The 13,903-nt window shown below is 42.8% G+C and overlaps 1 protein-coding gene and 1 long non-coding RNA gene across 5 annotated transcripts; one reads left to right on the top strand and one right to left on the bottom strand.

Annotated features, from left to right (window-relative positions):
- The first annotated feature begins 11 nt into the window (after nucleotides 1–11).
- On the top strand, nucleotides 12–10,831 carry pigl (phosphatidylinositol glycan anchor biosynthesis, class L). Its single transcript, XM_047019991.1, has 7 exons — nucleotides 12–518; nucleotides 811–910; nucleotides 5,998–6,088; nucleotides 7,356–7,423; nucleotides 8,673–8,704; nucleotides 9,908–10,041; nucleotides 10,458–10,831. Exons 1-7 carry the CDS (start codon nucleotides 230–232, stop codon nucleotides 10,584–10,586), a joined length of 843 nt encoding a protein of 280 aa, XP_046875947.1. The 5' UTR covers nucleotides 12–229; the 3' UTR covers nucleotides 10,587–10,831.
- LOC124467661 lies at nucleotides 10,827–13,687 on the bottom strand. 4 transcript variants are annotated; one of them, XR_006956108.1, is made up of 4 exons: nucleotides 13,181–13,687; nucleotides 11,447–12,138; nucleotides 11,239–11,353; nucleotides 10,827–11,072 (listed from the first exon to the last, which is right to left on the bottom strand). It is a non-coding gene; the product is annotated as an uncharacterized LOC124467661 (long non-coding RNA). The 4 variants fall into 4 exon arrangements; XR_006956109.1 differs by lacking the exon at nucleotides 13,181–13,687 and having other exon boundaries at nucleotides 11,447–11,516; nucleotides 11,648–13,174; XR_006956110.1 differs by lacking the exon at nucleotides 13,181–13,687 and adding an exon at nucleotides 12,265–13,174.
- Between the last annotated feature and the right edge of the window lie 216 nt (nucleotides 13,688–13,903).

Here is a 13,903-nt window from a genome sequence, read left to right as displayed (position 1 = left end):
CAATGATAAATAAAGGTTCCTACTGGTCAATGCCATTTGAAACGAAATACGGTGTCCTGCTCGACAACGTTTATTTTTGTGATTTTCATCTGATTTTGAGAATCAAAATCGGCATTATATATTTTTAGGATTTAGGCCTACTACAAAACTTTACTGCAACTGAATAATGGAACCATTGGTTTTGGGAACTTTGTGAAAACACGGATTGTTTACATCAACGCTCATAATAATGGAGATTCTTTTTGTCATTTTTATTGTGGTGTCGTCCTATTTTATTTTGATAAAATGTTCCTATAATCGATGTAGAAGCAGTTTTGCAAAGTCCTGTAAACACCTGATGACATTCCTCTCATGTAGAGAGAAATCCCCCCTCGATTCTCAAGCAAGTTATTTAGCTGTCGATGTGAGAGCACTGATCGTTACTGCACATCCAGATGATGAATGCATGTTTTTTGCACCAATCATTTTAGGACTTGTGGAAATGAAAATACCTGTTCACATATTATGTTTATCTAAGGGTAAGTCTTCAATGAACATATTTTTTCTTTTGCCAGAAAGCAAGTTTATTAAAATGTCGTAATGAATCGGAAATTATAAGCAGAGCGACTTACAGTAAGTACAGGGAAATTCCGTCCACGGCCAGGAATCGAACCGGCAACCTTCTGATTAATAGCCCGATTTTCTAACCGCTCAGCCACCTGACTCCTGATTATGAAGATCCAACTGACGCTTAGTATTCTGGTCATTTCTACCGATTTTATTTTAACTTGTGGTATTATGTTAACTAAATGTCTTAAAATCACCCTTTAGGGAATTTCTACAATCAAGGCTCCTACCGTCAAGAAGAACTTTATGAAAGCTGTGATGTGTTGGGATTACCAGCCTCCAACATCTGTATACTTGATCGCAAGTAAGTATTTTTCTTATTAAATGAATATCGTCCAGAATCCACAGCAGTACTTCTGAGTAGGATATTGTTTTAGTGTGAGTGAGATGCCTAAAGTCCCCCCCCCCCCCCCCCCATGCGCGCACACACACACACACACACACTCAGCCCTGCACAACTGCCCAGTAATGCTTTCTTTGTCATAGAACTGCATGATTTGGCTTTTTAGTTCTAGTTGGATCTACTACTTTTTTGCTCTCTGGAAGGTTTACAGTCCTTTGTCTCTTGACTATTGGCATTCTCATTGACTTGGTAGGCCAGAGAGTCAGGAAGGGTTGTTCTAAAACTCCTGTTATGGAGAAAGTGGAATGTAACCCCCCAGTGGCTGTACCAGGAAATTCTTCAGGTTCTCAGAACTTCAGGGTTGTTTGCATCTGAAATTACACATAGTGGCTCGCCAGGATTGGCATGTGAACTCATGCACTGACCTGGATCTCTCGGAATTAAGATGGCCGCCTGCCCATAGTGATATAAAACCTCCATGCACACCTCCTCCTCAACCTCATTTTATCATCTTGTGCACACAAAAACATGACTAAACTTTGATCCGAGTCAGCTCTGTCTACATTTGTGCTGAACTGGCTTTCATCCCATTTACCCTCCCCTATGCACCCCCCCCCCCCCCCCTCTCACACACACACACACACACACACCCACACACAGGGTATTTCAGAGTTTGTGCAAAGACACACCCCTACACTACCTATCAAGATCACAACCCCTACCCCCAACACACACACGCTCTGCAAGAGCACTTTCTCCCTTCACTCTCTTTCCCCACCCCCACCCAATTTTCTGCGAAAGCCAACAGCAGACAGCCATTGGACAGCCTTTGCCACTGCTGTGAGCACTCCACAGACTCTAAACTAGGTCACAGGGAACTTTTGTTTTTTGTCTGTAAATGATTGTCCACAGTTTGGCTCCATACTCCCACTCCTCCCTACCAAGGAAGTGCAGATGTACACGGATTTGGTCTGGTTTGTCCTAACAGTTGTTTTTGGGAACACATCAAATAAATTGTTACACCCAGTGGGCTGTTGGTCCGTACGGGCCTTAACACACGGAGATGGAGGAGTCTCCATCCACAGTCTTACAGAGGGAGTCTGAGTGTTAGGGAGTCAGATCTGAGCGGTGAGGAAGTCGGGCTCGTAAACAGAAAGTTGCCGGATCGATTCCCCGCCGTGCCAAATGACGTTGTGTCCTTGGGCTTCACCCTACTTGCCTCTGGGGGAATGTCCCTGTACTTACTGTAAGTTGCTCTAGATAAGAGCGTCTGCTAAATGACTAAATGTAATGTACAGATGGACCTGGGGCCTCACTCAGAGTGACGCCGCACAGTGTTACAGATAGACCTGGGGCCTCACTAAGAGTGACGCCGCACAGTGTTACAGATAGACCTGGGTTCTCACTCAGAGCTCCGCACAGTGTTACAGATGGACTCAGATCACTCAGACGTTCACGGCTGGACGTTATCCGAGAATTATCGACGTGCAAACGCAAGATTTATACAAATGAAAAGAAATTAGCGTACACAGTTAAAAAAGAACAAGGTCTATTCCTGAAAACAGACCCCACATTAGCCTAAATTCACATAAAATCCAATTAGGAAACAATACATTGAACTGTACTTTCTAATGTTAATTTAGTTTTTCATGTGTGTAGGCAAGATTTATAACACAAATGTATGCACAGGCCACGCAAACCTGTGAAAACAGGGAATTTTGTATCCCACAGGTTTATTATCTGTAAATTGCTTATTTGTCTCTGCTAATGCCTCAGGATATCTATCTACCTGCAATACACTGGCACTGCCACTGGAAAATGGCCGTTCAAGAGCTTGTATAGAACCGCATATCTTTCCACGTCAAGTTCAGGGGTTCTGTGTCATGACATGGATTTTTAAATTAGCCAAATTTAAGATCTGATAGATTTTGGCCATGTGTGACGTCTTGAAATACAAAATCTTGCATCATCATAGTGAATAGACTTTTCTCCCTGGTCCGGGTGTTTGTGTGGACCTGAAATAGTGCATGCAGTTCCCACTCTGTCCTGTAGTCTAGGACTGTGTAAATCAGATGAAGGCTGGCTGGACCTTGTCAGAACTTAATGCCCACTGAATGGGACAGCTGTGTTGACAGTCTCTGGGGGCCCGGTACATGACGGGGCCTTTGTGATCAGCCCTGATCTGAGCACGCTCAGTTGCTCCTCCACTTGCACTGACACTGACACAAGCGCCATGCACTCTCTTGCACACTGTGAGAGCTCTCTGCCCAAGTTCAACGACTCCCACCAATAAGGACATGATTCACTTGGCTCCAGCAGACGCCTCGTTCTCTCTGCAGTCTCACTACTGCTGGGGCTGTCTCAGAAGGGTCGAATCACTGAATCCCGAGGCTTCGATTCGTTTCTGCTGCTCGTCAGTGCATTTGTTTTTGTGCATGATTCCGTTTTGCACGATTCACTTCTTCTCAAGTTTGCTTCTCGACCCCTCGCCCCAAAACAGCCTGATAAAAAGCACTTCAGATTAGTCACGGCCTATTCCCATTTCGGAGCCAGGAGGTTTTGCACGAAAACACATTGCACTTTGTAGCAAGCTTAGTTGAAATTCCAGTTTGCTGTGATCCAATGGTCTAAATCTGAGTAATGTATTTGAGTTTTTTCCATGCCAGCAGGGGGTAAAAGCGAGCAGAAGTCAGTGGCTCCTCCCCCCATGGTGCTTAATTATACATCGATCTGGAGTGAAAATAGCCCCGGCTGATTCATTTGCCTGGAGCGAAAGGGACAGTAAATAGTGGTGACATGTGCCAGCTCCGGCCCCCGTTTGGTCCCTTGCTGGCCGCTTATGTCAGGGACACAGGCAGGACCGTCACCACAATGAGTTTGAAACACTCGAGGACATCTGGAAACTGCCTGTTTAGTGGAAAAACAAAGTGATACGATACAAGGGCTTGTTGATCAAAGCGGGGCTGTTGTTTTAGTAGAACTCCTTTTCAATGAGGTGTAACTGGATTTGACTACGTTCCAGAGAAGGTTCTGGGTTTCTGTTGAGTAGGCTACTAAACCAGCGTTTAGGATTATTGTGCCGTGAAGGAGTTAACAGCGGTGTCTCCTTTTTTCCCAGCATGCCCTGAGCCAACTGTGGGGAAGGCAGCTTGGCACTTTCTGTGCCTGGTGCTCCATGTGACCAGACTAAACAAGCACACACACACACGCAGACACTTACACACACACACACAGACACACGTACACACCGCCGCTCTAGTGGGGCAAAGTTCAACAACTGCATACAGATGCCTGCAAGCAATTAGACATCCACATGCTGCAAAGCGAGAACGGGGTGGTGGTGGAGGTTACAGGGTGTTTGGCACCGTTGCCATGGTGAAACTGACACTCAGCCGGCATCCATCTTGAGAAAGGTCAGGTAGATCATCTGTCCTTTGTTTGTTGTTCTTTAGTTCATCCCAGTCCTCTTCTGCCTAGATACAGTTGCAATGGGAATCCGAATCTGGCTCTCACTAAAGAAGAGGCTTGCACATAACACTTACAACCCATCATATTTTTGGCAAACACACACCACCAGCCACTACTAGTAACTGTGTTACTTTGCAACAGAGACACTACCGACGGTTAGAGATACTGTACAGGATTCCCGTTCATGGTTGTTGTGAATTCAACCTGTTTTATCCCTCTGGCCATCTCTTTGTGCAGTGGCTATTGTACTGTGAAAGTTGGCCCTTTTTAGATGTCGTATGCAGGCACCCCTCAGGCTTGACCCCAACGGCCATGGCAGCCGTTTGATTAGTGTCCTGATCCATCACTCCCCTTAGCTGGCTCCTCTGTACTGCCCCATTGTCAGGAGCCCAGGGGGAGGTGGGACGACCTCTGTTCACCCCACGCTCCTGCCCCTCTCTCTCTCTCTCTCTCTCTCTCTCTCTCTCTCTCTTTCTCTCTCTCTCTTTCCCCCCTACTTTTAAATGTACAAGACCTCATGTCATTGCTCTCTGTCCTTGTCGCCACCCCAACCCCCGCCGACCTGCACTCACTCTCTCTTACTGGCACCCTCTCGCTTTCTCTCCCTCTTTGTCTCTCTCTCTCTCTCCGTCGTGCCTCCTGCTTTTTTTGGCGCTCCAGATGCCTTGTCACGTGTTCTTCGAGTTCACGGCAGAGGTCTTGCATCAGCCCAGTCTGTGTTGAGGCGGCTTGTTCAGATCAACATGTAGCACAGCAATGGTTAACCTCTCTGAGAGCTGCCTCCACCCGTCTTTTTCTAATGAAGCCCTCAGGACTTTGTTTTCAACTGAACTGCCTCGACCCCGGTGCGTCTGATTCACTCTCTGTGTGCTTCACTGCCTCTCTCGCTTTTGAATGTTTGATGTCTCTGGAGGGATGGAGAAAGGGGAGGGTGAGAGGGTGAGAGGGAGAGAGAGAGCGAGAGAGAGAGAGAGAGAGAGAGAGAGAGCGAGAGAGCGATAAAGATAGAGAGAGAGAGAGAGTTGGAACAAAAATCCAGGATGATCTTTTTTTCTTCTTCTTTTCAGACAATGAGGGATGTTCCATAGAGGGTGTGTTGAGTGGATGAACAGTGGGGTCACTTTCAGCTGTGTTATAGTGGATGTTTGAAACACCCTGGGCTGTGTTTTCAGGCAGAACAGGACGCTAAGGCCCCATTGGCTACTCAACTCTACACTTCCCAGCATGCATTGATGCAGGCATTATTATACAGACCTTGAATTCAAATTTAGTGTTTCACTTTTTGGGAGGGTATAGCTCAGTGGTTTGGGATGCTTGACTGCAGATCAAGAGGCTGCAATCCTCAACTTCAAAACCCTTCTGTACTTTATACTTCTTTAGAGAAGTGTCTATTAAATGGATATTATGAATATTATTATTATATCTTGAATCAATTCTATGGGAACACAAATTCCACAATATCAAGTCGTTCTACAACCAGAAAGGTTTTCTTTTATTGCTTACTGTTGATGTGATATCCATGTACACTTTCTAACCCCATTTCCAATTTGCATCGTACCAACCCTCTTCTTGTCTTCTAGAGAACTCCCAGATACCCCTAAGGTGGAATGGAACACTTCCTTGACATCATCCCTCATCCTGAAGCATATAACAGAACATTCCATCAACATGGTAGGATCGACACATGTCTCTTATTAAATCCAACCAGCTATATTTACAAAAGTAACAATTACATTCTTCTTTTGATCTGGAAGAAGACCTTTGACCATTACATTTTGGCAGCACAGTCTCCCGGCCATTATCAGTGTTCCTTTGGATTGGTTGGACTTTTGGATTACTCCTCCAAGGGTCTTCCTGAGCTGCACTGGGTAGTTGATAATGAACGTGAAAGTCAGCCATCCTTTGTGTTCAGCCCAGAAGACATCTAAACAGGGCAGAGTAGCATAGTCTCTGCAGCAGACAGCAGCGGGGCATGTGAGCCCATCTCTCCATGTTTACTCCGAGATTAGTATCAACCACACAGGGACGTTCCAGAAAATTAACCAAGAGGAATTTTGAAAACTAAACATCATTTTTTCTTTTTTTGCAACTAAGACAAAACCCCATATCATACCATTTGCTCTGATAAAACCCCTAAAACATGCTGCTCTCAGAAAGATAATTGGGGGACACTCAGAAGGATATGTGTAACCCTCGTCTGAACAAACCGTTTCATGTAGATATTCCACTGCTGCGTTTGTCGTCAGTGATACAAATAGCAGGCGGCAGGATCATGCTTGTCTCCTTCATGGTTGAATGAAATGCTGACAACTATAAAAGGAGGCCATTCCCTTGAGACCTTTTCCTAGAATTCTTCGGATTGAACTGCGATCGTAAGATCTCACGCACGTCCAGTCATTTGTGCTGCTTGTTTCTGAAAAGAGGGGGGTCATTTCCTGTAAACGGTGGGAATATTCGGAGACCTAGAGAAATGGGGAGCACTCTCACTGGTGTTTCCTGGACCTGGGGAGCCTGGGGACATTTGATGACGACAAAACAAACAACACATCAAATTTGAGCTATTTGACGTGTGCTTCACTTTTTTCGTTTTTATTTTAGAGCTCTACTCCATGTCCCCAGGTCCTGTAGGTTAGTGAGAAAGTGGATGGAGCTGCCCGTCATGTTTGGTTTCAAGGGCATAATCATGGTACATTTAGCCTCGGTATTGCAAACTGCCCTTACTGAAGCCCTTTTTTCTTTGACCTGCTTTTTCCCCATATTTAAAAAGCTTTTAAATATCTGTTGCCTCCTGCCAAGTCTCTCCACTGTCAGACACACATGTGAAAAGCCCGTATTAACCAGATACATTGGCTTTCTCTCTTTGGCGGATGGGCAATCACATGTCGGTTTTGAACTTCTGCGTCTACCGGTTTCAGAGTTTTGTTTGTTGTTGTTCCAGGTACTGACATTCGATGGGAAAGGAGTGAGTGGCCATGCCAATCACACAGCCATCTACAAAGCTGTCAGGTAATAGTCAACGACTATTTACAGTGTTGTTGTTGTTTATGATGTTTTGAAACCTTTTTGTGCCGAGGAAACATGGAGCATTGCGGTGTTCCCAATGTGAGTTGTTGTCCCTGGATCTTGAACCAGCTCTCGAGATCCAATCATGTGTGCTGCATTCCTCGACTTCATAATTATAAAGCGCAAACACCACATGCTGAACATCCTGGCACAGATCGACACCCCTTCCCTCAAACGCCCTCTCTCACTCTCCCTCACTCTCTCTGTCCTCAATCACACACACACGTAGACGGTTTTGCATAATTCATCGGTTGCACTTCGGAGAGGTCGTTCTCATCCAGAGTCCACCACCCGCCGCTGCTCTTAGAGAACCACAGTGAGCCACCTCCGAGAGGAGAAGGTTCGAAGATCTCACTGGGATACAGACTCCAGCCAAGTCCGTTGCATCAGACTGATGCGAAACGAGAAAGGGGTTTTCTTTTCGCCTAGTGTGATACAGAGCATAGCTCGAGTGAGCCGATGTCCTCATTAAAGAGTGTTTTAGTATTCTCTTCCCCTCTGTTACGAGCCGCTGGCTATCCTCCAATCTCTTGTCCTCATCTCAGGACAAGAGTGGAACTGCTGTCCAAAACAGATCCCCTGACTCTCATTTGGTCTGCACCCATAACTGATGTTCACCCGTTTCTCATTGCCGAGACCGTAGTTTCCTATGGAGCAATTATATCCCTGAGTAAAAAAAAATACAATAAACAACATAAAGCCATGCAAGTGAGCATAGACAAGGACATCTGAATTGCATCAATTTGGACTTGGTCTTGTATAAGAGCTTGTAGGCAACAGGAGGACAGTCCATGCTGCTCTCTGGCAGCAGCCGATTTTGCCAGAAGAGATTTACTGCGACAACTAGCAAGTGTGAACTGGGACATCCTGTCTCCATAAACCATTTGTAGTAATGAGCAGCAGCTATAAAGTTGATCACATCCACGCATCTCACTTTGCTCTCCAAAATCTGTCAGTAACAACAACCACACTGATTTTCTTTTATTGTCGTATTTGATTGCCTACTGCTGATCTGCCATGTCTTTTGTGATATTTGACGTAGGATGACCTGTACCCTACTTGAACTGTGGCCAAGGAATATTCACTGGGATGATCATTTCCTAGACAGTGCACATCATTCCATTAGTCAAGATACCATGAACAAATCCTTTAACCTTATTTTGTGGTCTGTTCATTTTACTTTTACCAACAGCTATCTTGCTTTTGCTGGGAAATTACCAGATGGTGAGTTTAAAACCCCCACAATTGTGTATTTAATCAAGCTTTTTAAATACTAGAGGGAATCTATCTGTGCAAAATGCTGTGTGTGACAGGCTGATTTGTATTGACACAAAGGTTTTCAATCCCCTATTGACTACATCTAATAATATTTGATGTTGTAATTCACGCGTATTTAACAAATTGCTTGCAGTCACATTCATAAGTAAAAAGCGCCCTCTACTGCTGAAAATGATTGTTGTACCAGTTTTGTATTCAGTCAGATAGTGGCAGTAAACCCCAAATAACATGCTTGGCCCCTGTCATTTAAGGCATAAGTGGTCTGAATCTATGGAATATGTTCAATAATCCTTCTTAGATCTCTAATTGCCACATCTATAATCTAGCAAATGGATGCACCCTGCACTCCATTTTATCCTATAAATAAACTATTCTGTCCATGACCATTTTATGGTGACTAATGATCTTCTGTTTGAGACACTACAACTTACATTTTATACCAAGACTTGAAGAACCATATTGTGGTTATACATTTTTATGGGATTTCCAAGGCCTTGTCACCAGGCTAATATCATATTTAGACTTGGCTGCAACTACATTTGTGGATAAACTGAGAACAGATATGGGGATTCCACTGAATATAAGTCACTCGTGCTTTAGCCCATTTACTGTGCTTTGTTGAATTATTTATGCACTTATCTTGATGAAATGAAGAAACTCTTCCTAGCATTTAATTACAAACAAAACGATCTATTACTAACAATCAATGCTCTCTTTATTCAGTGACAACTTGTATCAGAGCAGTGACCTTACTACTTCATTATACATTAACGTGTAGTTCTCACATGGGTCTTATCTGGTATTACCTTGAGATAAGCCACAATGTGATTCTAAGTTGGACTTTGGCTCCCCACTCATTTTAGCGTACCAAAAGCCTATTTTACCTTCAACTCTTAAGACATCTCACTCGTCTCACAATCAGGTATTAAATGCCAAACAAGCCACAAAATTGTTGAATTGACTGGAAGTGAACATTTGTTTTCACTTAAGCAGAACAACTGTTATTACACCGATATATCGTTGTGTATTTTGAATACATTTCGTGAAACGATCTGCTCTTTGATCGTCAATGAATAGCCCAGGTTGTGGAGGACATTGTGTCAAACTGAATAGCATTGAAGTTCATTGGGTTTCTCTGGTCCCTTACAGATTGCCGTGTCCTGTCCCTGTTGACTGTTTGCATGCTCAGGAAGTACCTTTCCTTCCTGGACGTCCCTATCAGCTGGCTCCTCCCCTCCCAGCTCTGCTGCATCATTGGCTCCCAGGGGTACCAGCAAGCCAAGGTGAGCCTGTACGCATACACCACCGTACTCCAAATAGACATAGTTTAGCCGCTACTAAATACACCTCTGCTACTATTAGGGCCATGTATTTCAACGCACGTTGCTATGTCTCTAATGCTGTTATAAATATCCAGATAGCTTAGCCAGGCTGAAGAAAGTGCATACTACACAAGTTGTGAGGTGAATGTTATTTCTGTGCCAATTTTACTTGGATGGGAAGATTCAAGCATTTATAGTGAACAGAATGTGTTTGCTTGTAAAAGCTGTTGCTCTAACAACCTATAGAAACAAAAAAAGCATTCATACAGCAAATACCTCAGGTAAATGTCCTCAACAACACTGCTGTCAAGCGACATATGTTGGACAACAGTATGATAAATCTGTACGCAACAACTCATTTTCTCTACTTTCTTCAGAGGGCCATGTTATGTCACCGCACACAACTCCTGTGGTTTCGTCACCTGTACATTCTGTTCTCGCGCTACATGCTTGTCAACACATTCAACGTCATCCCACAAGAACCAAAACATGTGAAGATATATTAAAGATATATTAAGATCTGCTGTCTCATGACCTCACACATGCACTGGTCGCACTGGTTGTGAGTCACTTGATTGACAGTTTTTGCCAAATGACTAGAATGTATGAGTTAGAATGTAATGACAATCTTGAATCTGTTTGCACTGAGTTTTTTTCTTTCTACACATGAATAGATTGTTATAACCCCTAACTACAAGGGGTCAAATACTGACTTGAAATTTGCAGACAATAAATCCGAGTCATAATTATCAATAAAGTTTATATTTCTTCAAAATGATAACAGAAATACAAATGTTGTCATTACTATGTATAATAATGGGAAATAAAGGTAGATGTATGTTTTTCTCAAGCGTGAGTGCTGTCTTGTACAGGTTTGGACATGTCCCTGATAGTCTTGTGACTTTGCATGCTCTCCTCCCAGTTCTCACCACAGAACCTCTCTGACGTCACACTGCAGACAGTTCCAGGATCCAGACAGTGTGGAGCTATACCTGGAGATAAGATTTAGCACATCAGAACACACAGAAACAAAGTTGACAACATTATACATGACTGATCCAATCAACAGTTACAAACAAAGGAAGAGTTCCTGTATAATGTTAGAAAACAAACATACTGTGCATCTTCAACCCATTCTTAGTTGTAGGTGGTTCTTACCATATCCATCCGGATTGGAGCGTGGGGAATAGAAACTCTGAACTCCACATATACTGCAAAATGTGTGCTTGGCAGTGTGGGTGTTAAATGTGTATGTGGTCAAACTATCCAAACCCTGCAATAAATATGACCCATTGGTTAGTTTATTAATTAACAATACATTTCTAATATTAAGGCATTTCTAGTATCGTTTACATTTGTATTTTACCTGTAAGAGTGTGAAGTACTTTTTAGCCACAATAAAATGACGGTTCTGCTTTTTTGTACAAATGCTACAGCTGTAGAAAAAAAACATGGCTCCTAAATCATAATTGCCTTATGTTTAAATAAGAATGAATAAGTAGTTAAAGATGCTATTGGCATGAAAATGTCACGTGAATGTTGGAGTCATTATTTTAGACAGTCATACTTGCATTCGAAAACTATGATGTCTGGAGAATTCCAGACTTCAAATCTTACAGCCCCACAATGACATCCTCCTGTATGTCTTATACGAGCTTTCTCCATCGTGTATGGAAAAACATTAAAGTAGGCGATCAACTTTAGATGTGCTGACGGGGCATATTGGATTTAATCTGGTAACTCGCCCTTTACCATGGTTCCGTTTCGACGAAATCAAAAGCAGGAAACGTTTGAACTATTCCAGTTATATGATCAGAAGTAAGCCTACCTGTGAAAGGCCTTACGGTTAGTGACCGTTCAACCATTAGCTTGTTGACGCATTGAATGACTTGTGAAACTGCCACACCTTAATTCCGTGTGTAGGGCAATAATGTTGCCAGACAGGTCCCACTCACCCACACCAGCCATTGGTATTGGTCATTTGCCCCGACAGAAACTTGCGTAGCTTGCTGTTTTCAAAACAACCTTTGTATCCAACACAGTTGGCAGACCCTGGAACTAACCAAAACAGTGTTTAAATATGATTATTTTCTCCCGTTGTGAACAACACGTTTGTGTCATACTTGATTGGGTTACCAAATCAACCATTCGTTCTTTACAAATTAATTTTCATGTTGCACTCACAGCTGCTTGAAATGGGCTTTTATAGGAGTTGTTTGTGGGACACTCACGCCTTATAATAAACAGCTGGTGCAAAGTACAGCAGATTTATTGGTACAAACACATTCCATTGAGGCTCAACCCACTCTTGAGTCAAGACTGACGTGGATATCATGCGCTTGTCACATGAGGCAAGCTAGTGCATCATGCGAATACTGTTGCCTAACCTGTGACCACTGCTTGCCCCCAAAAGCATACCAGGAAATAGGAAATACAGTAACACTTCTATCGTATTTTTTCTTTTACCATCAGTCAAATGTATCATGGCAATAAGGGTCTCAAATGATGAGCAATTTTACATGTGCAATCGGTCCTTTGGTGGGCTTAACTTTGGTTTCAACTCAGTTCCCTTTAAGGACATGACACATTTAAACTATAAAGCGTCAAAGCCAAATCAGTGTTCTATAAATAACTTAAAACTGCTTGTTCATCGGACTACCCATGTAGTCCCTGTTCCACACCATCTGTCATCTATGAAATATATGGCACAGAAAACATTGTACATACTAGATTGTTATTTTTGTACAAACCCACATGAATAAAACTGGCTCTACCAGGTTATCTGGCGCCAGCGGTTTTTCCTGCCTGGGGAATTCATCCCACAGCCCTGACCTACCCAATGTTAATCTTTTCATAGGATGACGGTGCAGTCTGACAAGCAGAGCAGAGGTTTCCAATCTCCCCTGCTTTGGTAAGAGATGACTGGAACTTTGGAAAATGTATCACAGGCCACTCTGATTGAGGGGGTTCGAATCATACTGCATTTAGCTTGAGAAGATTTGTTAAATCCAGGATCTTAAATTGCTACACATTATCATAATAATTATCTTTATAATCAACATAAAACAAACAAAACGGAGGTGTGGTTGGACAAACTTACGTGTACAGGGTCACCTCCCAAATCGAATGTTGTTTCATATTTCAACCTGTTATCTTCCAATAAATTTATTGTGGTTGGCAGATAATTTTAGATTATGAAAAACGTTTTTAAACCACCGACTACATTCAGTGTGAGTTTCTACAAGTTACAGAGTGTAAATGGCAAGGAGCAATGGATATCAGGTTTCTTTAGCATGACCTACTTTCCCCTGCCTGCAGACAAAGCAGCTGGTAGCATATGTTTGGGAAACACGTGTCCATCTGTTGCCTGGCACGTTTGTTGATGTAACCTACTTATTCCTCTCGTAGTTGTTGCTAATGGGTCCACTGTAAGGAAAATGCCTTCTTAAGATTATCAACTAGAAAGCTGGGAAAATAGTAATACAATTTGTTTTAAAGGCGAGGTAAAAATAAGAATAGCCTAAACACATATTATCTTTCTTTTTCACTAACTAAATACAGTTGGCAAAGAAAGGTTAAACGTCCAACATGGTGATACAAAACCAGCCAATCACTATCCAAACAAACAACATTCAGCGACCAATCAGACACTTGGAAGTGTGCTCATGGTCTGGGTCTTTCTAGCACATTCTGGAGACATTGCACTACAAATCACTCCGCCACAAACTTTTTTTTAAAATGTATCTTATACATGGTAGGATCGATTTAATGGATCAAATTATGTCTGTGAAAGTGGTTATGGGGCTGTATTAGGTTATATCGT

The sequence above is a fragment of the Hypomesus transpacificus genome, chromosome 5, assembly GCF_021917145.1.
Source record: "Hypomesus transpacificus isolate Combined female chromosome 5, fHypTra1, whole genome shotgun sequence".
Taxonomy (NCBI): domain Eukaryota; kingdom Metazoa; phylum Chordata; class Actinopteri; order Osmeriformes; family Osmeridae; genus Hypomesus; species Hypomesus transpacificus.
Note: the sequence above shows the minus strand (reverse complement) of the source record. Positions and strands in the feature narration are given on the sequence as shown.